We start from the raw sequence: 23,212 nt of genomic DNA, 5'->3' as shown, positions 1-23,212 counted from the left end.
TCTGAATACATCATGTTAACTCTAAACATGTTTTAGTTTACTATGAAGTTTGAGTTTGCCTCTTCACAAAAGTGAAACTCAATACAGCTTTTTCCCCATTAGATTGGAATCTGTTTTTCCCCTTCTCATTTATATTATGTATTAAAAAAAAATACAGCCTCTTTCGTTAGTGAAGAGAATAGCCTCTGTATGCTCATCAATTTCTAAAATTTCTTTAAGTCCCTATGTGTAAATATCTCAGTTTGTCTGTGGTACCTCCTCTGTGGCGCTGAATACACCGTAGTCCTGTAAAGAGCAAGTCCCATCCTCATCTTCCCGGCCTGTCCTCCCTAAAGGGTCTGTACCCCTCCCTTGCAGCACTCTGGTCACATGAGCCGTCCATCACATCTCTGGGAACCCAACAAGATCCTACCCCTGCAGCTGCACACAGATCTGGAATTCCTTGTGTTTACATCCCACACTGTGTGTCTTAATGTGCAGGCACTTCAGAGAGGCTTCCTTGCTTACATGCGAATGCTTGAAATGACCCCACTCGAGACCCATTGTGTTATTTTTGTGTTCCTCGTTGTTCACATGACCTCAGGCCCTTTATTTGTCAGCTCTGTCCATCAGTCCCTTAGAGCTGTGGTAACTCTCCATCTCTCATGGTTCCTGGTTTTGTTCTTCAGGTACAATTCCAAATGGTAATTTGTATCTGGTTGCAAATACTTGGAAGCTGCCTCTTGCTCAGGGGCCACTCTGAAGGTTTGGTTTTAAACAGTCTTCAGTCTTTTGCAGTTCTCTCATTATTGTAATGAGGGACTACTTGTTTAACCCACTTCTCCTCTTGGCCTGATGGAATCCAGAACACTATGGAAAGGTCTTCTAGTCATAGGAGTGACTTTGGGACTGAGTTGGATGCTTGTCATTTCCCAAGTCTGGGAATGGGACACAAAAAACTGTGAAACAGATGTTCCCAGATAAAAGCCATGGTTATATTTGTATCTTACAGTGATACCTTGCTTCATGTATGTCTGGTCTAGACTTATTTTGAAGCAAAAATACAGTGGTAGCTGTCAAACAGGAAACACTGCAGATCTTTCTTCTCAATCTGTTGGAGTTGTTGCATGTGTTATTATGTGCCATGAACATACAGCGAAACGTACTCATACTGCTCTTGTTCTTGCAGACAACACTCACATGGGGACCCTACTTGTGGTTTCACATGCTGCGAGTTGCCACATCAACCTTATCAGGTATTGCTTTAGTTCATTCTTGGGTAAACTGGTAATGGAATAGTGAAAGTTTTGACAGATTGTAAGTCATCTTTGTGACCTACTGGCCATTTTTTTCAAAAGTATGAATTAACCTGTATTTAAATTTGTGGAGATGTACTCTCGTGCCTTAGGCACATTTTTTTTTTTAAAAAAAACCCCTTTTAATAACAACTCTTTAATAGAAGAACAAACAGAAAATACCCTTTTGCTGGACACCTTTCCCCCCTGTTCTCCATATGGAGATAGGGTGGTGTTGGCAAGGCAGTGTAGCAGCTTTCTGTTATGTTTTGTATGGAACCGTTCTGTGTGATGTTACCTGAAACGAATGCTGTTTGGAGTAACTGAACCGACAGTGTTTATGAAGAAGACAGCTAGAGATTATCCCAGGAACACATCTCTTCTTATGCTTTACAACAGACTTCTGAGGTTACAGAATAAACAAAAATAAGACTATTGTCAAAAGTCTTAAACTCATGGCATAGAAGTTTATTTGACCTGTGGAGACCATAAAATTTTGTGAAGTTTAAAAAAAGCTTGTCCTAGTCTGTGTTCTTCCCAAGGTGTAAAGTATCTTTACTGTGTTTTTTTGACAAATGTTGTGGAGTTTGTGTCATTGTATATTTAATTTTGAATATTTAAAAAAATCATTCATAGTCTATTTTATTAATGAACCTACTCTTATTTTTAGAAACACTTTGTCTCTAATGTATAGTGTGATTCTATTGTTTGTCATATCTATTGTTCATACAGAAAGGTAGATTGCTTTCCTTTTCTCAGAACTCTCTTATGAATTTGAAGATTAGTACTTCCTTCTTCTATACTTCCTTCTTCTAACTCCGGTTTTGTCTCTAACATTTGTAATTTGAACTGGTTGTTTGCACAGTGCTCTGAATGCCAGGATATCTATACAATCAGTTACTGTGAATATTCTTTGAACCATTCAGTTGCTAGCTTCTAACCTCTTTTCCCTGGAGGTGACTAACTCACTTGCACCCTTGGGGCAGATTTGAAGTGCAATACATTTGACTTCTTGCTTGCCTTTACTCAGGAATTGCTGCTGTAGCCATCAGCCATCGTCATGGTAAAGAGACTGACTGGCACAAGCCCACCTGTTCCATGCTGTGCACTACCTGTTCTAGCAAAGTAGCACTGCGTGTAGCCTGTGCTTGAAAACTGAGACAGCTGAAACCTAAATATTTTATGAATACATTAGTATGCAACACAGAACATTGTTAAAACTGCTACTGACTTGAAGTATATCAATAAACAACCCTCTAGTTTGCTGGTACCCTTAGACTAAAGTGGCAGTACAGTTGGTTGCCATGTGTTTTTGTCTAACCTTAATTTTCAGATATAGTTCAGTTAAAGGTTTATCCTTTAACCGATTCCCTAGCAAAATAAACCTAGATCCAAAGCTGAAACTAGTAGAATTCAAACGAATACTACCACTGGCTAGATTGTGATTGATTTCCATGTTCTTCTCCTTTTTATCTTTAAGAACAATTATTAGTATATTGAGCTAATAATTACATACAAGTAGATCACCCTAGCAGATTTTGGTTTAGTCTTTTGAGTGACGTAGGACTATGGAAAACCATTCAGGAAAGATGATGATACTTTTTAAAATAAAATTGTGCTTAAGAATCTTCTTCTAGATACTAATTGTATGTAAACCTCTCTTTATTTTCTAGTGTGTGATTTCCTTGGGGAAAAGATTGCGTCTGTTCTGGGGATAAGCACACCGAAATACCAGTATGCCATTGATGAGTATTACAGGATGAAGAGAGAGGTACGCATGTGACATGAGACTCTTGAGCTCTTTTTCTCCCAGCTTGCCTTCCCGGGTATTTTAAACAATGAAATTTGTATTCCAGCATTAAAATGAAGTTTTAGAATCTTTATGGCACCTTGCCTTCAGTTTTAATTTGATGCCTGATTAATGATTGCTTATCCATCAGCCTTTCTCGTCAGCTGATCAGTGTTGGGACTGGCTGGATCCTGCCCTATTTGCTTCTCTTGTACAACGCATTTCCACGTCAACAGTGTGAGAAAGGTGGACGGAACAGTTACTGGACACTGTAAAGAGGCGGCTGCTAGGAATATAATTTCCAACTCTAAAACTTGTTCGAGAAAGTGTCAAGGGCAAATTGAACATGATGTTACCATTTGTTCTAAACCATAACTAGAAATGACTGATAGGTGGCCAGGGATTTATGCAAAAAAACCCAAACCCTTGATAATCTTCATTTGGAAGAGATGGGAAATATTTAAAACTTTACTGTTTATTTTTTATTTTTGATAACCCTGTATTATAAAGAACTGAAAAAGCTTTTGAGAAGGTAATCCTATCACTATTGCTAATGACTAAAAACTGCTTATCTAGACACGTCACACTTTTTCTGTGTTTACCTAACACAGTTGAATCCTTCACTTTTGATGATTATATTTTTTTCCACAATGGGAGTTCTGGAATATACCTCATCTTATGATCAACTTAATTACTGTTTTCTAGGGGAACAAGTATCCTTACCTTATAACAGTAACCGGAATGTTCTTACAGAAAGATTTAAAGTGAATCTAAGTAAGTGGTAAACAGTAAATAGTAGCTTATAAATCTGGTTATCTATTGTTAGGAGGAAGAGGAGGAACAGGAAAACAGAATGTCAGAGGAAGCAGAGAGAAAGCATCAGGAACAACAGAACAAGCCACAAGCTGAAGTTCCTGTCCAGACAGACCAGCCTGAAGGAACAGCATGCACGTCATTCGTGAATGTAAACTTTGAAAATGAGGAGGACTGCCAGTCCCTTGGGGAAAACAAACAAGATGTAGTTCCTGTCCCTCCCTAAGTGTAAAGCTCTGTATAATGTAGGAAATAGGAAGTGTCAGGTGTCACAATCTGGCTGTAAAAGCAGCAGGAAAAATAGGATTATACTTGTTCAGTGAAATACAACTTCTAGCATTCTTATTGATCAGGAGAGAGCGAGGTGATGTCTGTTCAGTCTGTCTGCCTAATAAAGGCTGAGGCATTCTGCCAAATTGACACTTCAGTTAAAATTGCACTACAAACATTTGATCTAAAATTGAATGTGTGAGTCGATTTCTGTGTAAAGCAAGTAAAAATGTCTTGTCTTTGAAGTGCTGTGTCTCTAACACCTGTGGATTGCAGATGCAGCACTGCTTCCTACTTCTAAACACCTACTTCTGATTTGCACATTGTTTGCAACTCAGCTCTCTATGAATAGATTAATAGGAATCAATATCCTGTAATTCACAAGTCATTAGAATAGCGTCTGATTTCCCCTATTTATTGTCACTATTGTATGCATGTATTTTTTTTCTCTGTTGTTGTTAACACAAGAAATGTTAGATTTAATGTTAATTAGATTTAGAGGCCCACTGACTTTTTTATTATTAAAAAAACTTTAAAGGAGGCTGTAAACACCCTTAAGAACTTATTAACAAGTACCAGCACTCTTGGAGGCTGATAGCGCTCAGCTGCTCCTTTCAGCGCTGTAGCAAAGTACAGACCCAGCATCAGCGGAAGATGCTCTCACTCCAAGTCTAAAAATTAAGAGACCCCCCCCCCCCCGCCTGAATACTTCTCTTCAGGCTCTGAATGGTCCTGGGAAATAAAGTCTTGCTAAATTGTACTGAATGCACTGGACATTTGTCTGGTACCAAACCGGAACTGTGAAAACTTTTTTGGATGTAGATTACCTGACTCAGTGAGTGTACTTGATTAACCTATACAGACTATTTGTTTAATGTTAAATTCCAGTAAAGGATGTGCCATTGCAGGTGTTTGTCCCCCTCCTCTAGCACAGAACACATAAATAACTAGAAATCACAAAAACAAACCTGCAATTCTTCCTTTTTCTTAAATAAACAAAACACTTTGTTGCAATACTGCAACAACAGTAATTCTTATTTTTGTCGAAGTGAAATGCAGGTAGCTTCAGAGCTTTTACAAAACCCCAGATACCAACTGAGGTGATTTTACTGCAGTGACTGTCATTCTACTTGTAGCTTGTAAAAGGTGAATGTTTTACTCTGGGACAATCAGATGTCAGTGCCCAAGTCACTTTCTATAGAGAATTGTTGTAGATAAAGGAGCAGAAAACCTGCACCGATTACCCTGTGAAACATTACTTCTGTCCTTGAGACTTCTAAAAATTTAAAAAATAGTCTTTAGTGAAATTTTGTGTTGAGCATCATCCTATGTCCCTGGCCTTGGTCTGACTACCAACTAATCACAGAATCATTTTGGCTGGAAAAGACCCTCAAGGTCATAGAGTCCAGCCATAACCTAACACTGGCACTAAAACACATCCGTAAGAGCCACATCTCCGCAGAGGCTTTAGTTTCTAGTGTTCAGTTACGCATTTCAGACAACCCTCTGCCTGAATGAGGGTCCTGTATAGCACAAATTCCTTCTCCTCCCATCTGCCACTACAGAAAAATCTCCTGAGGCAGATTCAATCAGCTCTGTTCCATCTGTTTGGATGCTCTGTTCTGTGCCTGTAAGGCAGAGGGTGGTGACAGCTGTGTAAAATCATTCCTTAGCCCCGAACATCTGCAAGGGAGAGCTGGGTTCAACACCTGGGGGATACACAGGAAAACAGCTTGTTGGGAGTTCTTACACTGTTAAAGATAGGAAGCCTCACATAGCTCAAGAGTAAAACCCTTACAGCTGAGGGATGTCAGTTGTTTTTTCTTCCTCTCTCCCTACTCTGTGTTGTGTAAGAAATGCTCTCACTGCCTTGGGTTTAAACTTTTTTGTATAAAATACTGTATTACTCACTGTGCCTTAACTTAACCCTTCCTTCAGTTTTTTGCAAACTGTATGGAAACAGTTACTTTCATAATGTTTTAATTTTTCTGTAAATGCATTAATTGGTTATTTTGTATTTAATATAATTTTTGAACTGGAAGTTGGCTATGGCTTTTCCTTTAAAAGGGTGTGGTCTTTGAAACGCTGCCTGCACACAGGAGCCCATACTGTTTATTCTTTTCTATTGAGTCACACATCCTGGTGGGATATCAAGCACTGAAATTCAAGATATCTTATTACCCCCACTACTACCTCAAGCTAATAAATAGTGCAGGATTGCAACCACCTCTCATCTGGAGCTACTGTAATTTCGTCTGAAAGTTCAAACATTTCTACAGCTTTGTTAAAGAGTTTTACTTCTTTAACTACTGCTGTAACACAAGCTGCATAATTAAATTACATAAAACACTTGCACAGGAGGTCAAGTTGGTGAAAGCCTTGTGTTTGCTTTTAGCAAGACCTAAAGCTAGTGAAGTTTTGTTTCTGTAATGAACCTCTTCGGAAGTGGGTAACTATTCAGTCAGTTCAATAGTTATTTACTTATTCTTTCTGTTAGACATTAATGGCTCAGCACATATAGAAGAAAAAGGCCTAAAAACTCTTTACCTCTTACTGACGACTTTGCCTTTACAACAGAACGCTCAAGAGTATTATCATTAGAGGAAGCCATACAGAATGCAGTATGGGGTGGCTAAGTGGATACAGGCCAGTGCTGAAGATACCAACTTTCAGGATAAATTTACTTTCTAGAATAGGGTATTTGAATAAGAATAGGGCTTGGTACACAGGTAAAAAGTCCAAAAATATTTATTTTGAAAAAAATTACCTCTTAAACACCACTTGCTTTTTTGGTTTCAGAGCAATTCCTGTATGTACCTCATTTTATATTATGGGGGGGGGCATGGGGGAAGGGGAGAGAGGTAAAAGGGAAGAGGCACTGATTCAGGTAAGTAGTGTTTCCAGCTTCCAACAGTTGGTGCATCAGACTGAGCTGTCTTTGGGGATACATTCTGCTTCTGTTCGAGTCACGTATCATCAACATCAGCAGCACTGTCATTATCACTTGCCACAAGGACCTCTCTGTTCTCATATGTCCAGAACCCATTCAGATCAATTAGAATGCTGGTGACAGTGTCTCCTTGGCTGCTATTGATTAAGTCCTGAAGGGAGATTTTGTAAGGATCCTTAGGCTTTACCATATCAAAGATTTCATCCTATGAAAGAAAAGTCAAAATTGGGTAAAAAACCCCCCACACATTAATGAGCAGAATAATGGCTACTTTATACCATATACAGAATGATCTTTGGGTAACTAGTGCCATCCACACCAATTTACAAAAAAAGCTGTTAAGTCCCAAACCATTTAAGACACAAAGCACAATAATTGGCCACAGACAGGAGCAGTGTGCTCAGCTCCCACACGTCAAATAAGAATTTGCTTTTCTGGGGAGGCTTTGGCCACAAAGTGGCAACGTGAAACTCGGTTCACTTGTATGAGCCAAGTTTTATAGAAGCTCTTGTACTACTTTTTTAAAGTACTAAAACTGCTCAATGTAAAGTCAGCACTAATAGAGTTTTATAGACAGTTTTTTTTAGCCACCAGTTCCACACCCCTCCCAAGGGATGATCCTGAATCATAAAACAGATATACCAAGTATCTTCAAGCACAAGGCACAGCAACATGTATTTAACAGGTACTCTGTTTATTAGTAAGGAAACTACTAGAACAGTTGCATACCAGATTTCTTACAGTGACTGCTGAACAGAAAGACATTTTCAAACCTATGAGTAGGACAAGCCAGATTGTCTCTACTACTCTGCAAGTAAACATATAACGACCTAGAAACTAAAATATAACATAAGTTATGAAATGCTTACTCAAATATTTCATGTTGTATTCTATTCAGTAAAACTAACCTTGACATCCTGAAAAGAAACTGGTTCTTGCCCATGGATTTTCATTTGTTCCTGAATAGCCTAGAAAGAAAGGAAAAGTTAGGCAGAGGTAGTGCGGTATTATACTGACGCTGTACAAAACTTTTTCAATGCTTCTGCATCTCGGGCTGTATTGCCCTGTAACGAAGCGTTTGTGGTACAGCTTGCAGTCACTTCTCTTCCACAAGCAAGGCAGGTCTGAGTTACAGCATAATCAACAACTCCAGGTTCAGTTCTTAGCGCACTAAGAATCCAACTTTCATGATGACCAGTGTTCGCGCACTCACAAATGGGATATGCAGACACCTGAACACCATCACTCAACATGCAAAGCTTTAAGGTTCAGTTTTCTGACCAAGTGTGAAATACAGCCTAGGCAGGGAAAGAGAAAAGGGAAAAGACCAACCAGCGGACAGACAAAGCAGTGTGGCTCCTCACACTGTCAGTTACTTCGAAAATGGAACCTGTATTCTGGTTGACCAAATAATAACGTGAGGAAGATGATGTATTTGTCTGTTTGAGCATTTGTCCATGTGTGGAAGGGCTCTCTCAGTTTGTGCCGTAAGTGGACATCTCTCATTTTGAGCAACACAGTATTCCCTACTATTAGTTCTTTTAATGTGGTACCATTTAAACAGCTGCATCACCAAACCTCTGCCTGCACATAACTAAGGAACAAAACTGCTTCACTAGCACAGGCTGCACCGTCTTGTCAGCACAGCTGTCCCAGCAAAGCCTCTATAGGTACAGACCTACCCAAGCCTACACCAGCAGAAAAGCAATTATTTGCAGAGACAAATGGAACTCTTCTGATTTCAAGGAAAACTCAGAACATTCCATTTCCAAAAGTTTAAAGGAGGGACACAGTTTGCAGCATGATCAAGAACCTGGTGTAGTAGAGGGATCTTTTCAATAACTAAGCCATAGAGTAAGTATGTAACCGGAGACATGCACAGAAATGGTAATGCCCAAGTAGCTTACAGAGAATTACCTTGTTAAATTGCTTTCATGTTAGAATCATTTATGTACTATGACAACACTAAAATTTATGTTTTGGTAAAATGTAAATCTGTAAATTAACACCCTTTATTAAAATCAGAGTCAGAGACAGTTGGTATGACCCCTGGCCTCCCTGAGTCCTGCTGTCATGTGAACAGAAGCAGAGAAAGTGGTGGGAACAGTGAGCTGTGAAAGCAGGGAGAGAAGACAAGCCATTGCTGCTTCTCTAGGATCCTTAGTATTGCCAAGTCCTGGCCCAATGGTTGCCCATCAAGCATACGCCACAGCTACAACGACTAACCAGAGTTCATGCTGATGTTCAAAAGGCACATGCAAAAACCCTGCCTGCGCCTGCAGCAGAATGACCCCATGCAGTAGGACACAGCAGGGCCAGCTGGCCAGAAGTGGCTGGGCAGGAGAGCTGCTGATGGCCTTGGTGCACAAGAAGTTGAACAAGAACGTGTAAGGCCCTCTGGTAGTGATGAAAGCAGATAAATGCTGGGCTGCATTAGCACAAGCATGGTTAGCAGGTCTGAGGAGGTGATTACTCCTCCTGACTCAACATTTGGACACAGAACTCCAGACGCAGCCTTGCAGCTTTGGGTTCCCCTTTATGAGCCACTGACGAACCAGTGGGAACCACTGGAGGGCCATCAGGGTGCTGGGGGTCTAAAGCACAGCGCAACTGAGGGGAGAGGCTTGAGCTGGGCGTGAATTCACCCAGAGAACAGAAGGTTGGGGTGGTGGGGGAAAAAAATCTCATTACTGTCTTCACACCACACCCAGCTCTTCTTGGAGATGCACAGTGAAAGGACAAGAGGCAGAGGACACCAACTGCAGCAAGAGGCATTTCAATTAGACAGAGATGGGAGAAAGGGTGAGGGGAGAAAAGTCTTCTCAGTCAGGGTAGTGACACAGGAACACGTTGCCCAAAGATGCTGTGGAGTCTCCCTCCTTGGAGACACCCTGCACTCGCCTGGACAAGGCCCTGAGCAACTTGGCCTAACCACAAAGGTGGTCCTGCTCTGAGCAGCTGGTGGGAGCAGGTGACCTCCAAAGGGCCAGTACAGCCTGAATTATTTAATGGCTTCAAGGCACTAAAAGGAAAAAAAAAAAACTGTGGATGTTTTTCTCTCTCTTTTTTTTTTTTTTTTTTTTTTTAAATTTAAAAAAAGCCTTTCCTTTCTAGAAAAGGCCTTCCAGATAAGGAGTCTTATTTTTACAAAATAATATGGTTGTAGTCACTATCAGAATTCATGTTCAACTGAAGACTTCTTACAATGTAGAAATAACAGATATAAGATTATCCCTCAAGCAGGCCTGAATGCTTTATTTAATGAAGCGAATAAAGTATGTACCTTGTTCATCAGACTTGGAGTATGCAGCTAACTACAATGACAGTTTATATTTACAGTTGCAATACAAAGATCCACATACAGAAAACTGAAGTGCTTGTTCCTCTGTCTGAATAGATATCACCGAAGGTATCTTGCACATGAAAAAAGCATCACACTTATAACTCAGCCGAGACCATGCACAGCAAAATTACCATTTCACTGCATGACATTCTCCTGCCCAAGATACCTCAGGTATCTATTAAAAAAGACAAAACAACAAAACATCCACCCCCTCAAAACCAAAACCACTGCAAGCCAGAAGGAAAACAAAAAAAGCACCCACACACAAAGCACAATTTGCAGAAAGACTTTACAAGTCTTGGGTCAATTTTAACAGCAACTGAAAAAAATTAAGTTTACTTTAAATCTACTCTGCATGCAACACATATAAACACAATATTAAAAATGCAAGGAGCTTTTTGCAATCAATATTGTGAATGAAAAATCTCACAGCTGTACAGGCCTATCACTGCGTTTCATTATTTTCATTTCTTCTACTGAATTTTAGGCTTACAGTGGAAATTAAAACCAGGAGCAATAAAAAATTAGAACTATAGTAAGAGATTTTAATAGGTAATCATAATAGGTAATCAATTTGGGGACAATTTCATTTAAGAAAAATCAACAGGAAATATTTTTCCTAAACAAAATAAAACCAGTTAATTTCAATTGTAGATAAAACATTGGAAAAACATTTTGAATTCTATCCAAGCTCTGGAATATTTTTTTTTAATATTTTAAATCTTCTTAAAAGTCGTTACTAGCCTCTCAGTGGGTGCTGGTAATTTAAAGTGATTCCCTGCAGATCTGCATGCAGAAGCACACAGGCTTTAACACCATAAACACAGCAAATGGCCTACCTGTATAAAGGGACTTACCCTAAAGAAATAATTAAGGGAAAAGACATTCAGGTATCCTTTGTTCTCTATATCAAGCAGTTTGAAAATATATTGCAGAGCTGCAGGCTCCTTTCTGTTTTCTAATGCAAGCACAAAGTCCAGGTAGGTTTTATAGTCCTAAAAGTAGATACAATCATGTTTATTACAGTCTTCTTTCTAAATTGATTTTGCAAGCAGGAACTTTATAATTGGCAGCTATTTCATTGTAGGGGATCAGTCTATTTTCTGAAAAAGACAACATGAAATAAAAAATGGCTACTACCACCAACATGAACAGAAAAGTTAGTTTTTAATGACTGCTGACGATAGAAAATCCTGCCATTTTAGAGATAAAATAGGATTCCAAGCATAAATCCAAATTAAACATGCTGTAAATACTTTTAAACAATGTTTGATACATCTTTAGACCACTGAACATACCCAACTAGTAAAGAAAAGCCATATAAGAAGTCTTCCTTACCACAAATCAAACGTCCAGTGGCAGTAACCCTGCTTCACCAAACAGTGAACTATATGGCCAATGAAGTACATACACCTTTGACCAGTGCAGGTAGCTTGGTAAATCATGTGGTAGAACCACTATTAGACATCACAAATATGCATCACACTTTTCTTTTTTCCTAGTACTGATTCTTGGTTTCCTGAGCAAGATACAGTTGTGACAAGGACAGAAATCCTTTAGTCCTATCTATGTAATAACCCTCTCTACCCTAAATACCAAAGTTCAGAGGGAGCTTCACAGGATGGAAAAATGGGCTGACAGGAGCCTCATGAAAAATCCTGCACCTGGGGAAGAAGAACCCCATGCACCAGTACATGCTGGGGGCCAACTGGTCAGAAAGCAGCTTTGCACAGGCAGACCTGGGAGGCCTGATGGGCAACGAAAAAGAACACATGCCAGCAACAGGTCCTTGCAGCAAAGGCGGCTGACGGCGTGCTGAGCTGAGCTGCGCTGGGAAGAGCTTTGCTGGCAAGTGGAAGCAGGGGAACCTTCTCCCCAGCACTGCTCAGAACATATCTGAGCGCTGGGTCCTGGACCAGACTGCCCTGTACAAGACAGACGTAGCAAGTCCAGCAATGGGCAACTAAGAGCATCTCTCCCAGCCTCAATGTCTCTGTGATTCTACAAAAAACTGCTAAGGCGGCAGAAGGACTGTCTAGTGAATTTGTAATCTATCACTTTTAGAGTTGAAACATCTGAATGCAGACAACAAGAGTCGCAATACTAAGTAAAACTTGCAAAATATAGATGTAAGTTTCTATTTTAACTCTAATTTAGTCAGCCTTCCCATTTTTCACAGCTATGGAAGGCTTGCAACAAAAACCACTGTTGTCTTCATGGAGAAGCAGACAGGCTAACTAACTTTCATTAGTCTCAAGTGTGTGCCACTTGTCCTTGGTTCTCTTTAAAGAATTACATGTAACCAAAAAGAATTGCTACATCTTTACATATTTTCAACATGCACTTTGTGTTACAGAATCTACAAGTATCTTTATCCTAGGCTGCCTGGATTTTGTATCACCTCTGCTTTTCAAAGGAAGTTACTTGCGTTTAAGCCACACTGCAATGACCTTGCTGTTAGGAAAATCAACTTTCTAACCTGCTGCACGGTCATTCATGTGCACAATGATTAGAAAAATAAGTTACTTTACCTTGAGCTACTCTTTATTTTAAAGATATTGCTTCTGAGACATTTCCCATTTCAATAAGCCAAAGCTTTTATATTGTGAACAAAGTGAAAAATATGTGATTACCATTTCACCATCATAAGTTAAGCATTCCTGAAAGACACGATCCAAAAATATGTTGGTCAGAGTCCCTGTTCCATACCGGGAGAGTTCTTCTTTGCTGAGCATGCCATTGTGATCTTTATCAAGGTTTAGGTACTGGCCTAGGGAGAAGATACAGAGGGCAAATCATAATATACCTGTATCATCAAAGTATGGTTTCAGAGAAAGAAAATTTAGTATTTTTTTTAAACATTATTTAATTTTCCTCATGGAGTTAATGCAGTTAAGTGGAAATATGCTAGATCCACAATAATACTTGTAAAGGATCATAAATGAGCACAGAACATGGGGGGGTGGTATTCCCATAAGAAGGTACTAATGGTTCTACTCCAAGGTAATGGCTCAAAAGTAAGGGCTGTGTATGCAGAGAGAGGAGCAGAAGGCTAAAAGCATATTATTTTTAACAGATTTGCTGGAAGCATGAGAAAAGAGCTTATAATGATGAAAAAGCACGAATAGAAGAGTCAAAAGAGAAGGTTACAGAGGTATCTTGTACCTTGTGTAACAAGCACAAAGTCTCAAAGCATAAAACCAGTAAAGAGCAACACTGGAAAACTGAAGCCAAAGGAAGTCAGGAAGATATACTGAAAGGATGGCTACAGGATCTAAAAAGACAACTTATCAGGACAATCCAAAGAGACAAAAGCAGAGGAAAAATAACACTAAGAAGCTGACTAAGTTCTACAAGGCAGACAGCAGAGGAAAAAAAAGGAAAAAAAAAAGAAAAAAAGGCATTCACATATAAGGGAACCTACCATAAACTCTTAATGCAGAAGGAGCAGAAAACCAATTTGTTTCCTGACTTTCTTTAGAAAGTTCTTCATCCCTTAACTGAGTGAAACACAAAGTTAGAATTCAGAAAGAGTAAATTACAATAAAATAGTATATGCTAAGAGACCTTTACCTCCAGTAAGTCATCCAGGAAGCTGCAAGCTAAAATATCCTGTATCTTTATCTTCCCTGCAGTGAGGAAAGGAAAACACATTTTAACAGTCATTCAGCCAACTTATCCATTTTACTGTTCTCATTTAGGTGGTTCTACTTCAGAAAGAAATATTCTGAACAGAAAAAAAAAAAAAAAGCACTTGAAGAGATAAAATTAAAATAGCTTTTAAAACGACTCAACAAAACTAGCCTGATACTGGCAGGAGTTATCCTGAATCCTTAAAAGCCAGAAAACTAGATAAAAAAATGTAAGCGTTCAACATTAACTCAGAATGTAAAATAAGAAATCCAAAGACAGTATGCTTAAAACATTTGTTGGAATAATCAAATCTTGTAAATGATATGTGATATTTGTTGCATCTTCAGAAACCAGAGATGTGACGAAAAGCTAAGGTGGCAGGATGCACGCCTGCTGGTACAGCTTTAACTGGTGCGTAGACACTACACAAACAGTTGTGCAAAATAGAGGCATTTCAGCTTCACACACTCCCTCCTCTCTAGTGTTTGTAATTACCTCTGCCAGAGCCTACTGTCCACACAACTCTGACATCTCCAAGTGGCACAGCTGGATTTCAAATACTCATGCAGTTTGTGACTTAAATCACAGGCATAAGAAAAACCAAACTTTTTCAAGGGTGCTGCACCTGTAATGAGGATTAGCAGCCATAACCACAAGCCTTTTCTAAGGAGTTTACATGGTGCACACAAATCCAGTCACAGGAGAAGCACATCACAATAAGCATTCTTGAGCATTTCCACAGCTCAGTGCATGTTCTGCCAAGCAGTTCTGTTGTTAGTTGCTGTGTTTTCTATTCATCCTAAACATTTATAAAATTAGCTACTGCTTATAATGCATTAGGATGAAACAGTATCTTATTTGTCAGTATCTATGAGATAATTCTGTAGTACCACAACAGATGAGTCTCTCATTAAAATTAATTAGCTGTGGAAGGAGATTATTAGACCCACATAGACTTGTGGTCTTCAGTGGAGCTTCACCTTCAAATACAAGGTTGCTGTACAAAAACTTGCAAAGACAACTACATATTACTACATTTTACAAGTAGCTTTGGTGGAAACACTTTAAAAGTGAAAATACTCTTATGTATTTAGAGTTTTCAAAACATTGACCTACCTGTTCTGAGAGGATCCAGAAAGAAGAAGAACTTTCTAACTGCTGTGCAGACATAGAAGGAGTAAAAAGATTTTTCTAAACCATCTAGTTGTGGCAAAGTAGGGATGAGTTCCAAAATATAGTTTTCCAAATCCTGCAGAATTAAGAAAGAAAAGAACACAAGCTTTAAACACTACTATTGTTGCATGTTTGCTATAATCCACCCTGGCTTTCGATCGTACTTTGCTATAAAAATACAGTCCTGCAACAATGCAGGGAAGAGCATGAAAGCAGGCACAAAAACTTCTGTCTCTCTGCAAGAAATCCTAGGTCACATACATGCACACATGATGCTGTTATTGAAACAGTCTACAAATAAAGCAGAATGTTAACAAAGTAGAAATTTACCTGTAAATATAAATGCATGCAACTGTACCTTTTTCGAATACCAATGCATAACTCCTAATTGGATTATCCTATCACTGAATATTCTTTAATAGATCTTTTTAAGTAGAACGGTAACTAGAACCATCTTATTTACTTTATAATATTAACTCCTGTTAGAAAAGGAGAATAACTCCTTGAGGCCCACTCTAACCATACTTTTTTGGAGATTTCTACTATATAATACCCAATCTAGTAAAGTGCTAATGACATGAAACCTTGATATCTACAATCTCTTTTTCAGAGAATTACCCATATGCTTAAAAGGCTACAGCACTCTCACCACCAAATCTCTAGAGTATAGGAATTGCTATTTATCCAAACAAATGTGCCCATCCCAAATCTAGATTATGATATAAATTTTTGTAAGACTGGAAGAAAACTGGAGCTTTTCTGATGCTCTGTCATTTAAGTAAAGACAGACATCAAGTTAATCAAGAATTTACTTACTGATTCTCTGAGGTAGCCCTGTCCTGCCACGTCATATAAACTGAGACCTATTCTTGTCTGATGAAGCCATACTGTAAAAGAGAAAACAGAATTGAAAGGTAAGAAATCTAAGTGGTTTTTGAGGCCTCACCAAAATTTGAAGTTATTCTAAAGGCCACAAGACACTGTCGGATGTTAAGTGCCTCTATTTCCCACTTTTCTGAGATTTAAGCAAAGCCATGATATGTACCAGTCCTGCTTAGAAATACCATTTGAGTCTCAAAGTTGGTAACAGTCACTGGCAATATTCAATACCCTGTGGCCAAGACCACCTTATAATAATTAGATGTGAGAAATGGCTGAACAGACACCACATTTCATCTGGTACATGGAATCACATGAATTTTTTCTCTCTCGCTGAACTAGAGGTAGGGGTATCAGCACATTTTCACTGCATTAAAACCAGCTGTACCATGTGGCATACAGATTGCTTGTCTGAACACTACAGCCCCTTGTGCAGCACAGCGCAGATACAGCCAAGGGTCCCAACCTCCCTTCTGAGTTACAACAGGAGAATTAGAATAGCACAAGCATCTAATTTTGCAATGAGAAGGCACATTAATCAAACAATCTACAGGACAACGTGCATGAGGCCACTGTTATAACACAGTAACAGAGATGGAATACAGGTTAGGCATAAAAACTATTACTCACACACTCCAAGCTAAATTAAACTTCCATTTTATGAAGAAACAGTTTAAAAGTTCCTCTTGTGAAATATGAGCTGCGCTTCATACCAACATTCATCTCTTCAAGGTGTTTGTCAAGACAGACTAAGTATAACTCAGAGATGGCAGACATTGTACATTTCTGGCTGAAGTTTAAAGGTGTGCATCATATACCCTGAAGTGATTCAAGATGCTTTTACTAGGCTTGACTTGTTTAGACAAAGTCAAGAGACTCAACCACCCCTCCTCCTGAAAAGGGAGTGGTCCTGGAGGCAGGATGGTGCTTTGGGAAACATTTCACCATTACACGACTCACTCAGCCCCTCCCAAAAGGGACTATGTAGATCATTAAGAAAGATTATAAACCATAGACTGTAGGAGGAAGACAGAATGCTACATGTTTGCCACACGTGTGTGAATGCATGCAGCTATTCCTAAAACTTCAATAAGAATATAAAAGAAAAACCCCAAAAGCTCATTAATAAGTTCAGCTGGTTAGAGAATACTGTCAGGCACCTGAGGCACAGCAGTTTAAGGTGTTTTAAGCTCAGGGTGATGCGGTCTCTTCACTGCTGCAGCCCTGCTCTAGAAGCTGACCACTCTGCTCCATGAGCTTCATCAAAACAAGGTGAAATGCGGGACTGCACTGCTCCAGCTTGGATCAGCTCAGGCCGCTGCAGAGTAACTCCATCATCTGCTACCTTACCCTCCTCTCAGCGCCACACCAAAGGATATTCAGCAGTAAATACAGATGGAAATCACCAATTCCAATCTAAAGTATTAACTGAGAATTCCTACAGGAATTTAAGTATTTTCTTCCTTTAATATCTGGCCTGGTCTTTAGCCCTCATAAGGAACTCTGTACAACAGGCAACAGAAATTATCTCAGCTACTGCACAGGCACACCACTGGGCTACCTTTATTTGGCAACTGCAACACTGTAAGCTAGCAAAACCACATATCCTTACTCAACTGACCCAAGAGGGACTTTCAAACAAGCACTGTGACAGGACCATGTGTTGGCTCGAGTCTGAAAATGAAATCCGATTGAGATTGACATGCCAAAAGGCTTCCTGTCTCTAAAGGTGATGAGTTTGGTTGTGTTTTGTTTCTTTGTGGGTTTTGTATGTGTTTGTTTGTTTTCCTTTGTGTGTTTATGTTTGTTTGTTTTTTGGGGGGTGTTTGCTTGCTTTAGAATAAAAAGGATATCACCACAAATACACAAGACTTGAAACTTCTGGATGAAACAAATGAAATAACGAGCTCTGAAAGTATCTCTGTTGTGTCCGTCTGGGCAGGCCTTTTTGAAATGCAAACAATTTTCACAGGCTTCTTCACAAGTCTCCTATCCTGCAGATTTTGGGTATGCTTTTTGTAGCAAATGGACCTATTACTCCTTTCTTGCATACAGTGCACGACTACTCACCAGGTTTCCTGCTCAACACATCTCTCATCCCTTGCACCACCAGATTTCAAGTTGAAGTCGAGCTGCTCTGGGGAAAGGTGCCATTCTGCCCTCCTGAAGGCTCTACCAGAGCCAAGAACACAGTAGCCAGGGGACAAGGCAATGAGGAACCCTTTCTTTCTGCTAGCCAGCCTCAGCTTTTTAAACAAGATCTAATACAGATTTAAAACCAAATACAATTGCATTTTTGAGCTCAAATGGTTATTTATAACAAAAAAATAACTGAAAATATGGTAAGGCTACAGTGACAAGCACAAGAACATATTGACATATTTAACAAGCACAGTTAGAATACATAAATAACACCACTCAGACAGAAAAACAGCAAACAAAGTTATCTGCTGGACAGTCTGATCACAGTGCTTAGGATCCTCCTTGCCACAGAAATTTAATGTTTTGCTCTTCACAGGACTGCCTGAATAAAGGAAATCAGAATGACAATATATATAATAAACAGATCAAGGCTACCTCTGGCAGAAACGAGAGGTGAATTTCAGAAGTAGGGTGAACTCCCACCTCCTAGTAACCAGAAAAAAAAGCCCAAGCCTCCAAGAAAATAGCATTAGCAATCAAGGGGTAGATCTCACTGCTGTTGAAGAGAACAGCAAGTAATTAATAAAGCATAAAATAGCCTGGAAAACAAAACAACTTCTCATTAACACAGAAGAAGCATCAACTAACCTTTTCGCATGACATAATTGAAAAACTGCATGATGGATATCCTCCCATAAGGATCGTTATGGAGTAATTTAGCAAATATCTTAGCAGTGAAGAACTGCCTGTAAAACATAAACACCAAGCTACTTCTATGCAACTGATTACAGTACACTGACAGACCCAGTTACGGTATCCAAAACTTACAGACACTTTAAAGCACTTTTAACAGTATAGCATGTGTTCTGTGTATTTGAAGACATTAATTTGCTAAACTACATCCACCAAGTGGGATCCTACCAGCTAACAATGGTAAATTGACCAAAAAATCAGCTGCCTTTGCTGCTCATGAGACTCTTCAGTGATGTGGGAGTTTTGAGAGCTCTCATTCAATTTCATTTCTCTTTAATACAACATATTTGGCAGCATCCAGTCTTCTACAATGATATGTACCTAAAAGGAACTGCCAGTACTGACAACTAACTTGCTTCTGCTCAAAACTTAATCACAGAGCTCTGGCCACAGCAGCAGTCTCCAACAGCAGCATAAAGAAGGAATATTCACTGTATGGGATACATAGAACATATGATAGGAAATTTTCCCTCAGAAGATATTTGTGAAGTTTGGGTAATATCATTGGAGACATGATCTCAAATATAAAATGTGCTGTTTACTGGCTTCTAACATAAAAATGCTCCCAATGATGAGAATTTATTCTTCAAAAGGATGCAGTGCCCCTCTTGCAGGCATCTCTGTCAAAAGTTCCGTCAGAAACGTTGGGCAATACACCTTTGCAAGGATGCAGAGCAACTAGTTCATCAATAACTACATGGACATGACTTTATCTCACCACTAAACTGTTTCCATCTATTTTAGCAACTGAAAGTTACAGCACCACTTAGGTTTAGCCCAAGTAAGCATACACCAGAGAAAAAAGCCTTACTTGCATTTAGGTCCAGCTTTTTCGCCAACTTTCAAGAAGTTCTCATAGTTGATCATTGCTTCTTCCCCAATCATTGGTGATGTCTGGTGTTTGTCCAGTAGAAACCATAGATTCTTAAAAGGCATTTATATTTGGTTAAGAAGATACCTCTCTAGATAGGTCAATGTACTTAAGACAGAGCATCTAAAAAATGCAGCAAAAAAGTGGGTTTGCTGCAGGGCTATCTCAGGTAACCAGAAAACATTGTCAGTTCAGCCAGAAAAGCAAGCATTATTTCCACTGCTCTAAACTGCTGTTAAACACACACACAGACACTCTCACTCACTAGGATTTATAGGGTCACATCCTTACTGTCTTTGCACTGCAGTAAACTGTCTTTGAAGTTTCTCTCAATGATATGCAAACAGAACTTACTACTTCTTCTGGGCCCACTAGGGAAATTGTTGGAACGTGCTGGAAAACTAGAAGCCATTGATTTAGTCCTCATATACAGCATAACAAGGAAACTTTACACTGATATTACCAGCCCAAGACTATGCAGGACTCCAGCTTTAGCTCGTACTTCACAACCAGCCAACGTACCCAAATACAAAGCACCTTAGCACAAAATTCTGCAGACAGACAGGAGGCAATAGAACTCTGCAGAAGGAGGAAGGCTGTCAGAAGACACTAGAAGACACACAGAAAATATTTTCTTACCTGCAGCTCTTCATTATCCAACAGCTCTCTACTTTTTCTTTGCAGAAAGACTGCTCTAGATTCTTCTCTTAATTTCTGAAGCAAGACTTCATCTTCAGCGGGCAGCTAGAAACATTGTGGTGTTTTAATTTTATGTATGGGGCATCATTCAAAAACTACACATCCAGCAAGTACTCTCCAGCAGTCCTGACTCACACACTCTGGTGAAGCTGTTTACTTCACAGAAAATAGTGAACAATCTACCACAATGCGGTGTGGTACCTGCTTCCTGTACAAGGATATTACTTGCATACCATCTCAAACTATTTCAATATTGAAATATTTATTTAAAGCAGGACATCTTTAGCATAAGAGACAGAGACCTACCTCACACCTGATAACCCATCCAGTAAGCACTTTCCCACAGTTACAAGATAGGAGGGCTCACACATAAAAGACATTTACTACTGTGTTTTACTCAGGAGAGAGCACCACTTTCTGTTTTGTGGTAGACATGACTCTCAAAAGTGTGAATGTCTAGTCAACTTGTTTTGACCAACAAGACAGACTGGAGAACAATTAGTATGAAAGGTCTGCCAATGCTTACATGCAAAACTGTGCAGCACTACCAGGATTTGAATGGTTGCCTATGTATTCATCAGCTGAAACACAGGTACCTGAGAACTTAATCGGCAGAAACTCGTGATCCTAAGGAATATGGGACCGTGCGAGGTTAGACAGCAGCTGAGCAGTCAAGTTGACAAGTACCAGAAATATCAAGATGTCTAACTTATGCTCCCATATTCCCCCATCCGAATCTGATTACTCTCAAACATACGTTGCCAGACGATGCAAGAAACAGGCCTATCTTTAATCTGCAAGAACACTGACCCACCATTTTCATGAAGCAGCATCTCATCATGTCTAAACAAAAAAATGAAGATAGGTATTTATAAAACCAGTATATCAAAATTTAGTTAAAACAAAAAGTTTCTCTGAAAGAGAAAGAAGACTTCCTATCTTTAGTAAACAGCCAAGCCTACTGCCTGATTGGCAAACTATTTCACCGCCTTTGATGAGACACTTAGCAACTACCTAAAACTGCTGATATCCACAATTGTACAAAACAATTACGCTTACCAATCGACATCATTCAGATTTCAACCTACTTAATGTTCTGAAGTGTCCCTTTGAATAAGCACAACTTTCTTTTATAACACAGAATAGCCTCCTGCTGAAGTTTATTTGAACACCTCACTTACCCTGTAGTAAAATCGCGGTATGTTCGTATATGATGTATTGCCAATTTTTCTTCCCCCTTTCCACTCCATGTAATATTTTGTGAACAATTCCATTTCTTCTCCTTTTAGCTCTTCCTCGCTCTTTTTAGCTGATTAACACAGAAAGGAATTTTCATGCTGTACTCCAAGCAGACTTTTAATGTAATGAGGAGCTTGAAAACAAGGAGGTAACGCTGAAGCTTCTATAACTATGCTGTTTAGTAACACAAATACTAGGTGCAAATGAATGGAGTATGGGCCTTTTATGTAAATTACACCACAGATACATCGAATATGTCGCATATATGCTGTGTCTGACGGCCTGCAAAGCATCTGTCAGTCACGGGACACACCCGATCCTGTGCAGGGTCCGTGACGGTAACAGAGCCCCGGTTACGGCGGACAAAGCCGCAGCGTCCTCGCTTTACAGCAGCAGCGATTTCTAAAGATCCTGCTCCCTGGCAAGCGGCAGCACAAGGCCGCCGCTCACCCTGTACCGCCGGGGACACCGTTCTGTACCTGCCCGAGCTCTCCGGGCGCTCCTTCACGAACGCAGTTACCGGCCAAACCCGCCGCCGGGTCCGTCTGTGCCACAGACCAACAGCGCCCGCACGGCCCTCGCCTCGCTGCCACTGACGCCTTGTTTCTCCGCAGAACGAGCCCCTGACCCGCCTGGCGCCCAACAGCAACACCGGGCCCGGCGCCCCCGCCCCACCAGGCACGACCTCGCTTCCCCTTGTCACTGCGGGCACCGGCGGCCGCGCTCAACCCCGGGGACACCTTCCCTGCCTGCCCCGCCAGAGGCGACCCCGGCGCGCCGTCCCTCCGCGGCCAGGAGCGCCCCCGGCCCCGTCCCGGGGCACTCACGGGCGCGGCGGGCGGCCAGGCGGCCCCGCAGGCTCCGCTTCCAGTCCATGACCCGCAGCGCGCGCCCCGCGCCACCGCCGCCACGTGACCGCCGCCACCCTGCAGCCGGCCCCGCGCGCATGCGCGGTCCCCCTGCCTGGCGCTCCTGACCTGGGAGCGCCGTGCCCGCAACAGATATGGCAGAGCAACCCCCATCCGCCCTAACAGGGGCCCAGTGAACCGCGATTGGCTGCCAGTCCCGGCGCGGGCCCGGCAGCACTTCCGGGCTAGCGGGAGGCTGGCGTCCTGCGGGCCGTGCGGTCGCCGCTGCCGCACGCACCTCCCTGACGGCGCCTCGCAGCGCCCTGGGCCCATGGCCGCCGCAGCGAGGCCCATCCCGGAGCGGTGAAGACGCTGCTGGGCCGGGACCGCGCTTCGGTAACGGCTGGCGGGGCCAGGGGGAAGAGGGGGGGGAGAGAGAGACTCTCCCAGCAGGCAGCGGGTGCTGGGGGCCGGGCCGCTGTGCACGCTGGGAGCTGTAGTGCAGGGGGCGGGCCGGGCAGCGCCTGAGGGACGTG

The 23,212-nt window shown here is 40.9% G+C and overlaps 3 protein-coding genes across 8 annotated transcripts in view; 2 read left to right on the top strand and 1 right to left on the bottom strand.

Annotated features, from left to right (window-relative positions):
• LOC102097209 (signal recognition particle subunit SRP54) overlaps window positions 1-6,187 on the top strand; it is a 35,518-nt gene extending 29,331 nt beyond the window's left edge. Inside the window, exons 3-5 of one of the 2 annotated variants that reach the window (XM_065064065.1) lie at window positions 1,169-1,235; window positions 2,948-3,045; window positions 3,890-6,187. In XM_065064065.1, coding sequence (XP_064920137.1) covers window positions 1,169-1,235; window positions 2,948-3,045; window positions 3,890-4,102 — 378 coding nt within the window. In that variant the 3' untranslated portion in view covers window positions 4,103-6,187. The remainder of the gene's footprint in view (window positions 1-1,168; window positions 1,236-2,947; window positions 3,046-3,889) is intronic. The other variant, XM_065064066.1, reaches the window with a different exon arrangement.
• A 691-nt stretch (window positions 6,188-6,878) lies between these two features.
• Window positions 6,879-23,086, bottom strand: PPP2R3C (protein phosphatase 2 regulatory subunit B''gamma). Of its 3 annotated transcripts, none has more exons than XM_065064069.1 (13): window positions 22,975-23,086; window positions 21,771-21,898; window positions 20,530-20,634; window positions 19,831-19,943; window positions 18,915-19,012; window positions 16,062-16,132; window positions 15,189-15,321; window positions 14,013-14,068; window positions 13,864-13,939; window positions 13,073-13,209; window positions 11,297-11,434; window positions 8,005-8,064; window positions 6,879-7,301 (listed from the first exon to the last, which is right to left on the bottom strand). In XM_065064069.1, exons 2-13 carry the CDS (start codon window positions 21,861-21,863, stop codon window positions 7,113-7,115), a joined length of 1,269 nt encoding a protein of 422 aa, XP_064920141.1. In that variant the 5' UTR covers window positions 21,864-21,898; window positions 22,975-23,086; the 3' UTR covers window positions 6,879-7,112. The 3 variants fall into 3 exon arrangements, with proteins under 3 accessions (XP_064920141.1, XP_064920140.1, XP_064920139.1); XM_065064068.1 differs by lacking the exon at window positions 22,975-23,086 and adding an exon at window positions 22,656-22,931; XM_065064067.1 differs by lacking the exon at window positions 22,975-23,086 and adding an exon at window positions 22,308-22,543.
• The window catches only part of PRORP (protein only RNase P catalytic subunit), a 53,568-nt gene continuing 53,242 nt past the window's right edge, over window positions 22,887-23,212 (top strand). For 2 of the 3 annotated variants that reach the window (XM_065064061.1, XM_065064063.1), the window contains exon 1: window positions 22,887-23,072. The gene's annotated coding sequence lies outside the window, so the exon portion shown is untranslated. The remainder of the gene's footprint in view (window positions 23,073-23,212) is intronic. The other variant, XM_065064062.1, reaches the window with a different exon arrangement.

Source organism: Columba livia, chromosome 5, assembly GCF_036013475.1.
Source record: "Columba livia isolate bColLiv1 breed racing homer chromosome 5, bColLiv1.pat.W.v2, whole genome shotgun sequence".
NCBI classification, from domain to species: Eukaryota; Metazoa; Chordata; class Aves; order Columbiformes; family Columbidae; genus Columba; species Columba livia.
Note: the sequence above shows the minus strand (reverse complement) of the source record. Positions and strands in the feature narration are given on the sequence as shown.